Genomic DNA, 13,262 nt, shown 5'->3' with positions numbered 1-13,262 from the left:
GAATCAAAGCACACGCAACGACATGCCGAAAGTCCCCTGCAGATGATGGTGTCAGATTCCCGCTAATGTGTATGTCTCCAGGTGGGACTCAAAATCAATCCTCCAAAAAGACTGATCATTTCTCTACAAAGAACACTAAATGCCTCAAGTCTCTCCAGGAAGTGATAGAGGAAGGGGTCAAGTCATAAATAAATGGACCCAAAGATGCTTCATTTCTGCGAGAAGAGATTCTGTAGAATCTGAGATTTCTACTGATAGTGGATACCTAAATCCTTCTGGCTAAATCCCAGATGACCTCAATACAGTTAACCCTCGAACAACGTGGGAGTTAATTCGCATGTAACTTAGAGTTGGCCCCCTGTATCCACGGTTCCTCCACATTCATGGATTCAACCAACCACGGACCGTGTAGCAATAGAGTAATTACTACTGAAAAGTATCCAAGTGTAAGTGACCCATGCAGTTCACACCCATGTTGTTCAAGGGTCCACTGCAGCGTGTCTGCGTGTGGGTGTGTACTTGGGTGGAAGTGGAAGTGTATGTGTACAAGTGAGTGTGTACAGGGCGTCTACGTACAGAAGTGAGTGCAGGTGAGTGTGTGCACTCACAGATGTGCAAGGTGGTGTGGTAGGAACATGGAAGGAGAGAGCAGGGAGTGACAGCAAGTGAGAGTAAATACAAAACAGCCCTAATGAGCTGAAAGGAATCAATGTCTTTTAGACCAACATGGAAAATCTGATTTAAAATAAAGGAAAACTATTTTCAGTGCTATAAACATCACTAATATGATAACATATTCCATTAGATAACTTCCAGCACATCACAAGACAAGGAACATCTCCATGTTGATCATTTAGGAAATTAAACGTAAGCCCATCCTCTCCCTCGCCCCACTTAGCACTAGTTCTAGTAGACCTTCTTCAATCAGTACTCGATTCATTCCAACCAAGTCTCACCACTGCCCAAAGGAAATTCGGGAAGGCCAACAAAACAAGGGACGAGAAGGAATTCAAGCCTCATTTCAGCGATAAGTCCGCTACATAAGGAGCTGGAAGAAAATCCCTCGTGTGGAACGCAGCAGGGTTCGTGTCAGCTTTGCTAAGAACACAGTCTGAGCAAGGTGGCTGGTGAGAGGCCAGTCTGTCCTCCACTTCTCCATGTCCTGAGCACAGAAACCAACCCTGGCCCCGGACACACAGCCTGGTGTCTCCAGAAAGCACAGCCAAGCTCACACGCACTGGCCTAGAATTCTCCATCGTGCTGCTCCTACCCTCAGCCCCCCGCCCCACCCCGCAACTCCCCAAACCTGAAGAGCTTCGTACGGCTTGCCTTTTATCAGCCGCTCAGGTCTGGTCCCAGGTAAGGTCCACATTGCCTGTGCCAAGTGTCCAAAGACAGTTGCGTCAAGAGTGGAAAGCTTGGGCCCCATCATGTACTTCTTATCACCTGCAGCGGAGAGAGCAGAGAGGTCACTGGGCTGGCCCTCGCTGCCCCACAAGGTCACAGCGGCATTCGAACCACCCCTATTATATGCTTACTTAACTGTGCATCAGAAGCTTTGCAAAACCGAAATGCATGCACCCTCTTATACTTAAGAAAAAAAAACTAGAAACAAAAGTAAAACGAATTAAACAATTCTGTGATATATCAACCGATGCAACAGGAAAGCGGAGAAGTAACTGGGAACATACCAAGATATGCAGATGGGGGAGGGGATTCATGGAAAAAAGGGAGAATGGATCACCCACTGACCTCCAGAGACACCTTTCCAGCTCTAGTAATTACGGCTTGAAATGCGCAAAAACACCCGGAAGTTTGCTTAAACCATCCCGATAGTAACCCAAGCCAAGCACACCCGGCCTCAGCATTTACTTTATTAAATTAATACATTTCCTCAGGAAAAACAAGAAGCCTAAGCCACTAGGAAGTTTGTAGGCAAGGTCTTCCGTGATGTCGCCATGGTCTTGGCAAGGCTCTCCCCACTGAGCACCAGCTTCCGCGGGAAACAAACGTGAAGCTTTAAAATTGCAGGCCCAGCCCTGGGGTCAGGCTCCCACAGGAGGCTGTTTCACAGTGCCACTCGCATCGCCCTGTTTCACCACAGCTGACCTAATGCAGGCCCCATCACCTGGACGTACCACAGCTGACCTACTGACGTGCGCCAGGCTGTCCCCGGGCTACTGTCAGGTGCTGTAGGGTAGAGGCAGCGCAGGTGGAACTGGACCCACCCTGCCTCATGTCCTGGCACCACTGTTACTCACTATGGAAGCCTGGTCATTACCCAACCTCTCAAAGCCTCAGTTTTCCCATCCAGAAAGTGGGGATGACATTAAGTGTATTTCTTAGGGCTACTGTGAGGATGAAATGACAACACACAGAAAGCCTCTGGGTAAGTCATCAAACACCAGCGGCTGTGATGAGAGCCTCTCTGTTTCTCCAGTCCATATCCCACTGAACTTCAATCTCTTGGGAGCTGTTTTCATCACAGCACTCCCTCCCCCAAAGACCTTCAGTGGGTTATGAAGTGGGCTAGGAAATATAGTCCAAACTCAACCTGGAATCCAAGGCTCCTCACCCTCTGCGCCTGCCCCTGTTCCAGCTTTCTCCCTCGTCCTTCCTTACCCCAGAAGATCTGGAACACCCCTCTCCCCAGCACACTTCATGCTTCCCCTGCTACACCTCTGCTCATGCTGTGCCCCACCCCTTTCCCTGCCCCCAAACCGACATATGCTCCCTTGGCCCCATCTGGTATATTCTATCCATCTTTCCAGCACTGCAACGGAAGCTTCCAGTTCAGACAGCCCTGTGTTCAAATTTCACTTTTCCACATAGGACCCAGTTTCAGAGAGAAGAAAACAAGATAAAAGGGAGCTACAGTGGCTTCCTGGCCCCACCCCACCAGAATCTTGATTTCCTTAAATTGCTAAAAGGAAAGAGTCTAAGGGAGATGCCAGACTACACTGTCAAGTCTACTGTAGAATCCAAGGACTTTAGGGGACAGAAGGAAAAAATGTACATGAGTTTTTTAAAAAAACTTAGGAAACCTAATAATAGAGCAGCACATAAGACTCCGATAAAAAGAAAAAAGTATTAATAATAAAGACAATTATTTCAATCAATACATCAACAAATACATATAGCATTCAGCCCAAATTTGCCATTTGGCCCAGAATGTTAAAACTGGAAGGACACTGAGTTACTTATTAACAGAATCAGACTAAAAATGCTGACACCCAGGTCTCCCGCATCCCAGCTGGATGCCCTCTGCTCTGCACAATATGCTACAAGGATCATCATCTCAGAGGTAAGATCCCATGGAACAGCAGAAGAGTTGAGCTGTGAACATTTACAAAAAGATGCTTCAGTCAGGAAGGAATACAGAGTATAGAAGAAGAAAAAAAAGTCTAAAGGTTTTTAAAGGTACCTGCAAAAAAAAAAATAGATGGAATTTAGCATTTGTGGGAAATGTTGACTGGTAAATACAAAATTATATGTGTATTTACATACACGACAGCTATAGATTTAAAGAATATAAAAAATCTTCTGTTACTAAGAAGTCCTCAGAGTACCCGATGGCAGGAAACCTTTTCAACTTTTTTAATTAAATTAATTTTAGACTTATAGAAAAGTTATAAAAATAGCAGAGTTTCTGTTTTGGAGGTAATTAGGGTTTTTTTTTTTAATTTAACAGATGTACTGGGGATCGAACCCATGACCTCGTGCATGCTAGGCATGCACTCTACCACTGAGCTATACCCTCCCCACCAGCAGTTTCTGTATACCCTTCAACCAGCTTCTGCTAATGTTGAAATCTTACGTAACCACAGTACACTTACTACAACTAAGAAATTAACATTAATATAAGTAACTGCACTATTGGCTTCATTCAAATTTTATTAGTTTTTCAACTAATGTCCTTTCCTGTTCCAGGATTGCAGCCAGGATCCCACAATGCACGTCGTTGTCATGTCTCCTGAGTCTCCCTAGTCTTTCCTTGTCTTTCATAACTTTGACACTTTTAAAGGATACTGGTCAGTTATTTTGTAAAATGTCCATCAACTTGGGTTTGCCTAAGGTTTTTAACAAGTAGCCATGCATGTTTAGGGACCCCTCTGTGATGGTTAATTTTATGTGTCCACCTGAATGGGCCACAGGGAGCTAAGTTCTTTGATCAAACAATATTCTGGGGGTTTCTGTGAGGGTGTTTTGGATGAGATTAACACTGAAGCAGTCGACTGAGTAACACAGATTGCTCTCCGTAATGTGGGTGGCCTCATCCAGTTAGTTGACGACCTTAGTAGGACAAAAGGGCTGATTCTCCTTGGAGTAAGAAAGAATTCCTCCTGCCTGACTGCCTTAGAACTAGGACATGGGCTTTTTCCTGCCTTCAGACTTAAATGGGAACAGCTCTTCCCAGGTCTTGAGCCTTGGGACTGGAACGGCACCATCAGCCCTCTGGGGTCTCCAGCTTGCTGACTCACCCTGCAGACCTGGGGACTTGTCAGCCTCCAAACTGTCAGAGACAATATAAATATATTATATAAGAGAAATGGATATAGACAACTATATCTACATCTCCTATTGGTCCGTTTCTCTGGAGACCCCTGACTAACACCCCATCTCAGAGCATCATACCAGGGAGTCCACACTGTCCATCAGGCTTCTCACTGGTGGTGTTAACCTTGACCACGTGGTGAAGGTCGCGTCTGTGAGGTTTCTTCACTGTAACGTTACTATTTTTCCTTTTGCAGTTAATAGTCTTAGGAGAGAAACTCTGAGACTGTATAAATATCCTGTTCCTCCTCACACTCTGGCCTACTGATTTTCGCATCCATTAGTAGACGTTACCTGAGACAGTTATTACTGTGGTGTCTGCCTCATCAGGACTTTCTATTTCTCTCATTCCTTCTACATGTATTGATTCAAATACGACCATTCCTTCATCCCCCACTCCCTGATGCCCTCGATTATTTATTTATGTGAGTACGCACTTGTCAATATTTATTGTATTCTGTGGCCTATAATCCAGTATGCTCATTATTTCTTTTGTTGCTCAAATTGTTCCAGCTGTGGCCTTTAGAGCTTGGCAGGAAGTATTTCTAGGAGAGAGCCCAAATTCAGATTAGACTCTGCTTAGAGTTGAAGAGGCCAAGCCAAAATCTCAAGTCGGCAACGCCCCCAGGTTTCACCAAGTGGGCCCAGATCTCACCGCCAGAGGGTTTTAGCGAAAATAAAACACTAAGGGCACTTTTGAAGGGCACTGAAGGATCGGGCTTGGGTGATGGGGCAACTCAAGCTTCTTCAGTAGGTGGACCACTCCACTGGCCTCTGCAGGGATAGACAAAATCAGCTGAGGGATATCTGAGCACCTGTAACTCCCCGACTCCCAGGCTGGGCGTGTGGACCATGTTGCCATCAGTGAGAGCAAACAGAAACTGAAAATACCAGAAACGCTGGGAGGTGAGGGATCCGGGGTACATCAGACTCCCTGAAGGCTGGTCCACCAGAGGCCAGCTTCCAAAACCACGGAACACCTCCCTGAGGCTGCAGAGTCCTCCTGACTTGTGAGGGTGAGCCCACACCCTGACGGTGGCAGGGTAACTCCCGGCGCCCGGGGTGGCTTCACAGACCTCCATGGCTGGATCTTCAAGAGGCCATCAGGGAGCAGAGACCAGGGGGGAAATGCACCAGCAGTGAGCCGGCAGCCAGAGGGAGGAGCGCATAGATCTGGGAGGGAGAGCCCACAGCAGGGGCGGGAGGTGGCCCCCGAGGGCTGGGGGATGACAGCTGGTCCTGGGGGTTTCTAGAATCTGACCCTACCTTTCCTGGGCAGTTCGAGCAGCTCTCTCTGTGAGGAAGATCATATTGCAGATGGAGGAACCATTGGGGCACCCAAAGATGACCAGAAATTGAGTGGGGAGTACTAAGTCATGAATAACAAAAATGGTCTGGGGCCCAGAAGGATATTTGCTCTTGTCCCCTAGACTTGTTCAGAACCTCAAGTGGTGGCCCCATGAACTCGAGGCTGATGATTCTAACCTCCAAGCCTGACCTCTGGCCCTTCTCACATTGCCTTCCACGTCTGTCATGGGCAGCCACACACGGGGCTGACCAGGAGGCACCAGGACGCAACAAAGGTGGAAGCATGTGGAAGAAGACTGAGCACGTCAGCCAGGACCCTCACCCCCACTAGGACTGACTAAGGCGAAGGCTGGGAGATGGGGGAGGGCAGACATGAGGGCAAAGCCGCACAGCTGTCTAGGGAGAACTCAGTCAGCCCAGAGGCTGAGACGAATGGCCAGAATCCAATCCTGAAGATTCCAGCCAAATGGAGAGAACAAGAAAGCTAAATTTCCAACTGTTGTAAGTGGTAGAAGAGAAATGACTAATGGAAAAATGAGTGCTTGAAAAGTTTTTGACTATTCTCTTCACTTTCTCTCTAGAACTGTATTTTCTAGCACTTGTTTTCTGTTAGTCTATGAAATAAAGAGCAATTATGTGTTTCACCTACATAGAGTTCCCTATGAGCACTGATAGGATTCACAAGCAGATGATTCCTGTGAAGTCCATGTGGATACCACTCATATTTCTAATTGTCCCTCTCTCACTTTTAATTAACTGAAACTTTAAGGAAAATTGAGAAACAGAGATTTTGAGTGCTCTCCCCAAGGACAGCACAGGTAACAGCGATCTTACCAGCCAACCTCCAAGGAACAAGTCCTTTAAGCTCTTCTCTACATGTGACTCTCCCAGAGGACAAAGCTACAGGAAGTCGATGTTCTAGCCTCTTTGATACTCCTGATCAGAACCCTCTTTTGTCAGAAACAATATGACAGGCCACATCCTTTAAGGAGCTCCTGCTCGTATTCCCAGCATACTCTAAAATCACTGAATATGTGATTCCTTCAACTGTGGGGGGGAGGGGTGCTACCTAATACATGGTAAGTCCTTATAGTAAATACCAGAATTAAAATCGTTAACTTCAACAACTTTCTGATGTCTACGAGTTGCACCAATCAGCTCACATTCTGGGAAAAAACAAAGGTGGGTGGGGGGAAACCCCAGAAGAAGCCTCTAAATTTAATCTCTCCTCAGGTTTCATTCTGGAAAGCAACAAGATACTCCTGCAATTTTCTATAAAATTCTCTGGAAGAACACACAAGAAAGAACTTTTTTTTAGCTTGACCCTTCCTTCAATGACCACCAGTACCAAACATCCCAATCACTTTGCCTCTTCCTCCCAGTCTTCTCTATGCTGATGTCTCAGCTCTTAAAGTTCCCTGTGGAGGACGTGAGGATACGCAGACATTCCCCACTCCAAGGATGGGACTGCCCTTGCTCCTCTGCACTTCTGTCCTCTGATTAATGTTTCTGAGCACCTTCTGAACTCCATACACTCAGAGGATTCTTGGGTACATACTGTAATTTTAGGAAATTTGGATGAAGGATTTGCACCAGTTATAGAAAAATTTCACACACAGGAAATCTGGATTTGGAAAGTATTTCTCACAAGGAGGCAAGTGCCTGCTCTGACTCACTTGTTATTATAATTTAATATAATTAAACAAGAGCTCCCGGAAGTCTTCAAGAACTACAACTACCATCTCTAACGACGATGCAGCATCACTAATTCTCTGAGGATTGGCTGTCTTACCTCTCTTCTTGGAGTTTCTGCGATAATGTTGCTTCTGAGTCTAACTAGACATTCAGCTGAAACAGTGAGCTTTGAGGAGCATAAAAGTTGCATGGGTCTCCTGAGTTTCACTTTCCCAAGTACATCTTCTCAGGGTAAAGATTATAGAGCTCAACTCAACTCAAACTACATCCAGAGAGGCTTTCCCCTTAGTTTCAATTCTGTCTTGGCTGCCCTGTATTGGGCAATCAGCTGTTCTGTCTATTCAGTGAAGACTATCTGGTAGCCCCCAAATATGGTTTTGTTAATGAAACAAGATATCAGACCAAACACAATGTTATGTTCAAATTTAAATTAAATCCTGGGGGAGGCTATAGCTCAGTGGTAGACTGCCTGCTTAGCATGCATGAGATCCTGGGTTCAATCCCCAGTACTTCCATTAAAAAGAAAAAAATAGATAATAATAATAAATTCAAATCTGTCTATAAGAAACCTATCCTTCTTTTAAGAAAGCTGAATAGCAGTAGATTCTAATGTCAGGTTTTGTGTTTGGCCACCAGGGTCAGACAAGCAAACACTACATTCCTGGAGGACTTCTCTTCATTATGGACCCCAGGTTTCACCTTGGTGAGAATCCAGGATCTTCCATCACTTTCAAACATGTGAGCAATCACCAAAAACTGATGGAGATCTTACACCACCAGAACTATTTAGCACCTGGCCAGAGTGGTAGGCCTCACTCAGATTCACTCAACAGGCACAGGTCCTTTGGGATGATACAAACTGCTAGTGACTTCATCTTTAAAAATGGGAATCCGATACCTTCTCCAGTGATACACCCACGCATTTGCTGGGTAGCACCTCGGAATTCTGTGTGATGCTTCTTTTCAGGTGCAGGACTAAGTCTCTGGCTCCTGGTCTGCAGGAGGCCTTATCACTCCCCTACTGAACACTCTTGCGCATGGACCCTGACCACTAAATTGTTAAGCATGTCCCACGTAACTCTCTCCCCAGTGCACACTACTTCCTCAAAGATCACTGAATCCAGAGACAGAAACCGCCTGTGTGCCAAGCTCTTTAATCTTGGAATAGACCCAGGTTTCTTCACAGCCAAGACAAGAGCACTGCTTAAATCAGAGTGGGTAGTAATAATAGTCTCTCAAGAGACTAAAAGATAAGATTCTACTCCTAAAAGATGTAAAACCCTTTATCTACATAACTGGAGGCAACTGGAATTTGGTGCCTGCCGCCCACCAGAGCAGAATAAGCACTCTTTCCTCTTGACAGCCTGGCTGTACTCTTCTCAGCTCAGCAGCTGCTAAAAGAGGCTCCAACCAGGACTGATAGGATTGGAGATCCGTAGGTGCGTTTGTGAGTCAAGAATCTGGCAGCCTTAGCTGGGTGCCTCTGGCCCAGGGGCTCTCACAGGCTGCGGTAATCTCAAGGCTTGGCGGGTGCACTCAAGACTTGGCTCCACCTGTGACCCACTGCCACAGCCAAGGAAGGCATGGACCTGCAGCTGGAGGGGTCATGGACATTATCACTGCTTCCTGGGAGGGACTGAGGACCACCCTCACCCACTGCTGGGCCAGCACGTGGAACTCACACAGCTGCCCGAGCCTTAGGGCATCACCATGCTCACCTTTGTGTGCCTGCATCCAACTGCCATGGGCCTCTGTATGTCCAGTTGGGGGAGGCCCTTTGTGCTGACACCAAATCAAGCCAATTAAAGTCAATGACAAGGAGAAACTCGGGGAATGGGTAGGCCTTGTGTAATATCGACAGAGAGGGAAAACCAGGTAAAGCGGTGGTTGTAGTCGTGTGCTGGTCGAGGACTCTGGCAGAGTCTCAGTCAGGCCAAGGGTATCGTCAAGGACGACTTCAAATGCAAGAAATGAATACATTAGAACTTGGCTCTTGAAAAAATAAATGAAAGACCAAAATTAAAACAAGGCTTTTTTTTAATGAAGTAGTCAGTTTACAATGATATGTTAATTTCTGGTGTACAGCATGGTGACTCAGTTATACATATATGTTTCTTTTCATACGCTTTTTCATTATAGGCTATTACAAGGTACTGAATATAGTTCCCTGCGCTATACGGGAGGATCTTGTTGTTTATCTATTAAAAATAAGGCTTTTAAACAGACCTGCTGATAAGGCAGGGTGTTATTTACCCTTTTAAGAACAATTTGGGGGCAGGGCGGGATGGGGACCAGGTGTCAGGATGCAGTGGCTCATGACTTAAATGGAAGAGAAGTGAACAGAACTGCTCACTGCAAATAAGCTCCTTTGTGGAGGGAAAGCAAGAGAGAGGACAAAACTGGAGTGCTATTTTTTGAGACAGGAAAGACTTATATGGCAAGTAGAAGAAGGCTGTAAAGAAATAAGGGGGGAGGGGATAGCTATAGCTCAAGCGGTAGAACGTATGCTTAGCATGCACGAGGTCCTGGGTTCAATCCCCAATACCTCCTCTGAAAATAAATAAAAATAATTACCTCCCCTGCCAAAATAAATAAATGAAATAAATGAGAAGGTGCGCTCCCTGCATCCAGAGGCAGAAGGACACCCTCATCACCAGAGACGGGGAACTGGGGCCAAGAAGCCTGTATAAACAAACCTGTTACTTCTTTAATTTACTACCCCAAGCCCAAACTCTGTTTCCATTCTTCACTGATTGAGCACCCAAAGCTTATGTTTCCTTGTCCTGTCAATTCCTCACAAATGTACTCTTTGTTTTAAAAAAATATATATATTTACAAAACAGAAACAGACTCATAGACATAGAAAACAAACTTATGTTTAAAGGGGGAGGAAGGGAGTGGGAAAGGATAAATTGGGAGTTCGAGATTTGCAGATACTAACTACTATACATAAAATAGATAAACAACAAATTCATACTGTATAGCACAGGGAACTATATTCAATATCCTGTAGTAACTTATGGTGAAAAAGAATGTAAAAATGAATATACGTATGCTCATGTATGACTGAAGCATTATTCTGTACACCAGAAACTGACACACTGTAAACTAACTATATACTTCAATAATAATATGTATACAAAAAAAAAAAATGGAAAGGAAAAATACACATAAAAGCTCCCTGCTTTGGCCACTTCTTAGACTACCATTACTGAGACCTCCACTTCACAAATTAAAATTTGTTTCTTTTCCTCTTGTTACTCTGTCCTGTGTACAGTCCAGCCACAAGAACTCAAGTGGGGTAGAGGGGAAATTTCCCCGTCCTGATGACATAGATGGGGAGAACTCCCACACCGGGCGACACCAGGAGAGCCTGGCGCCTTCTCGTTCTGTGCGTATCCCTAACACACACTCCCAGGTAAGATGTAAACATCTGCTGTCTACATGCCACTATCCTGTGAATACTTTTATTTTTTATTCTTTTATTATAATCATTCAGGAATTGGAACCCTGGAAATTTAAACTTTTCTCAGGGAAGAAACAGCTAGACTGCCCCCAGGATAAAGCAGAGACCAGACTGCTTCTGTCAGAATTACATCAACCAATGTGTGTTACTAAATAAGCCACAAAGATTTCGAAGAACTCAGCATGGATTAGCATTGAATTTTAATCTGCTAAAAGTAATTTTTTTTTGTTTTTATGAATAATCAACATATTTTTACCAATCAAGATAGCAACAATGAAACTGGAAAAGAAATGAACCACAAGTCTTGGCTGCAACTGCCTAATCCCCATAAGGATGCAAACACTTTTTTTGGATTTTTTTTAACTGAAGTATAGTTGATTTACAGTGTTCTGTTTCTGGTGGACAGCATAATGATTCAGTTATACATATGTATATACTCCTTTTCATGTTATTTTTCATTATAGTCTACTACAAGGTACTGAATATAGTTCCCTGTGCTCTACAGTAGGAACACTTGGTGTTTATTTTTTATATAGTAGTTTGTATCTGCAAATCCCCAACTCTTGATTTATCCCTTCCTGTTTCCTTTAACCCTGGTAACCGTTAAGTTTCTTTTTTTATGTCTGTGAGGCTGTCTCTGTTTTGTAAATAAGTTCATTTGTGTCTTTTTTTTTTTTTAGATTCCATATGTAAGTGATATCATATGGTATTTTTCTTTCTCTTTCTGGTTTACTTTATTTAGTATGATAATCTCCAGGTCCATTCATTATTTGACATTATTTTATCCTTTTTATGGCTGAGTAGTATTCCATTGTATAAATATACTATAACTTCTTTATCCAGTCATCTGTGGATGGATAGTTAGGCTGCTTCCATGTCTTGGCTATTGTAAACAGTGCTGCTGTGAACATTAGGGTGCATGTATCTTTTCAAATTGGAGCCTCATCCAGATATATACCCAGGAATGGGATTGCAAACACTGTAATATGAGCAGGGCGTAGCCTCACCAATTCCTGGCTATTTAAGATAGCCAAGTCCCCAGGCCATCCATGGCTCCCTCTTCCCTCTGGAAGTCTGGAATGGATAAGATGCATGAAGAAAAGAGTTTCTGCTCTCTAAGTATCTGATCTAATGGTCCTCTCCATTAGCAGCTGCAAGCAATTTAGAGTTATTGAATAATATGTAAAAATCTTTCCGAGTATATCACTTCCATTTCAGTTAGTAAATATTGGACTCCAGTGTGAGCTTGTGAAAAGATTACACTCTCATGGGAACTCAATCAATACAGGTAAAAAATAAAATCTATGGTTTCCAGGTCAAATTATTACTATCCTTGCAGATGATTTTAATAAAGCACCCAGTTCCCGAGCCTCTCTGGCCCTCATTTGGCTTTTTCATCTGTGAAATAACCAGCCCTCCGGGGTGTTGTAAGACTACAGCATCTTCAAGATGCTGTTAAAAATAACATCTAAAATTTACCCACCCAAAAACGCCTGCAGTCTGCATAATAGGTTTGCGTCATGGAAAGAAGGCAGGGCTGGGTTAAAGGCCATGCAGACAGGCCCAACCAGGGTCACCCAACCCAAAGCACAGTCCCCTCACGCTGCCCCTTCCACGGCTCTTTACCCTCCTGGTCCCCCTTCCAGCACCACTCCAGCTCTTCCGTCTGCCCTGTGTTAGATGACAAACATATCCGAACCACCCCCTGAGTTTTAAAAACATCTCTCCCAGCCCTGGGCTTATGAGCACCCAGGGCAGAGAACCACTGTTCTAGACAAGCCCCTGAACCTGTTAAGGGCTTAGAACCTGCATTAGGAAATGCCGCTCTGAGGTTCCAGAACATTCCTTTTACTGTCTATTATTTTCTTATTTATCTGTGGGTTTTATCTTTCTAGCTAGATTAACAGGTATAATTACATCCACATCTTTATTCTCCTCCTCTGCCCTCTGTTCAGCCACTCAGCGTATCCTAAACGTGCTAACATGTACACAGACACAACCTACTATTTCTCATCCTTCTCTCCTGCCCAGTTCTAAAGACCTTCCCCCGCCACCTTCACCGCGAGGCCTGGTGTGTGGCCGCAGGGTTCCGGGAGGCTCCCAGCCTAGGCCTCAGGCCTCATGTGAGTGCAGTGCTCTGTCTGCATGATGTAATTCAACAGGGTAAGAAGTATTAAACTAGCCCATTTCCAAGCTCTCTTAAAAGCAAAAACAATTTTGCTACAGTTCAAAAGCTTTT

The 13,262-nt window shown here is 44.5% G+C and overlaps 1 protein-coding gene and 1 pseudogene across 4 annotated transcripts in view; one reads left to right on the top strand and one right to left on the bottom strand.

Moving 5' to 3' along the window:
- FAXC (failed axon connections homolog, metaxin like GST domain containing) overlaps window positions 1-13,262 on the bottom strand; it is a 61,206-nt gene that overhangs the window by 15,474 nt on the left and 32,470 nt on the right. For all 4 annotated transcript variants that reach the window (XM_074368597.1, XM_074368595.1, XM_074368596.1 and 1 more), the window contains one exon: window positions 1,330-1,446. In XM_074368597.1, the coding sequence (XP_074224698.1) occupies window positions 1,330-1,446 (117 nt within the window). The remainder of the gene's footprint in view (window positions 1-1,329; window positions 1,447-13,262) is intronic.
- LOC105063786 (small ribosomal subunit protein eS12-like) lies at window positions 7,680-9,531 on the top strand (annotated as a pseudogene).

The sequence above is a fragment of the Camelus bactrianus genome, chromosome 8 (assembly GCF_048773025.1).
Source record: "Camelus bactrianus isolate YW-2024 breed Bactrian camel chromosome 8, ASM4877302v1, whole genome shotgun sequence".
NCBI classification, from domain to species: Eukaryota; Metazoa; Chordata; class Mammalia; order Artiodactyla; family Camelidae; genus Camelus; species Camelus bactrianus.
Note: the sequence above shows the minus strand (reverse complement) of the source record. Positions and strands in the feature narration are given on the sequence as shown.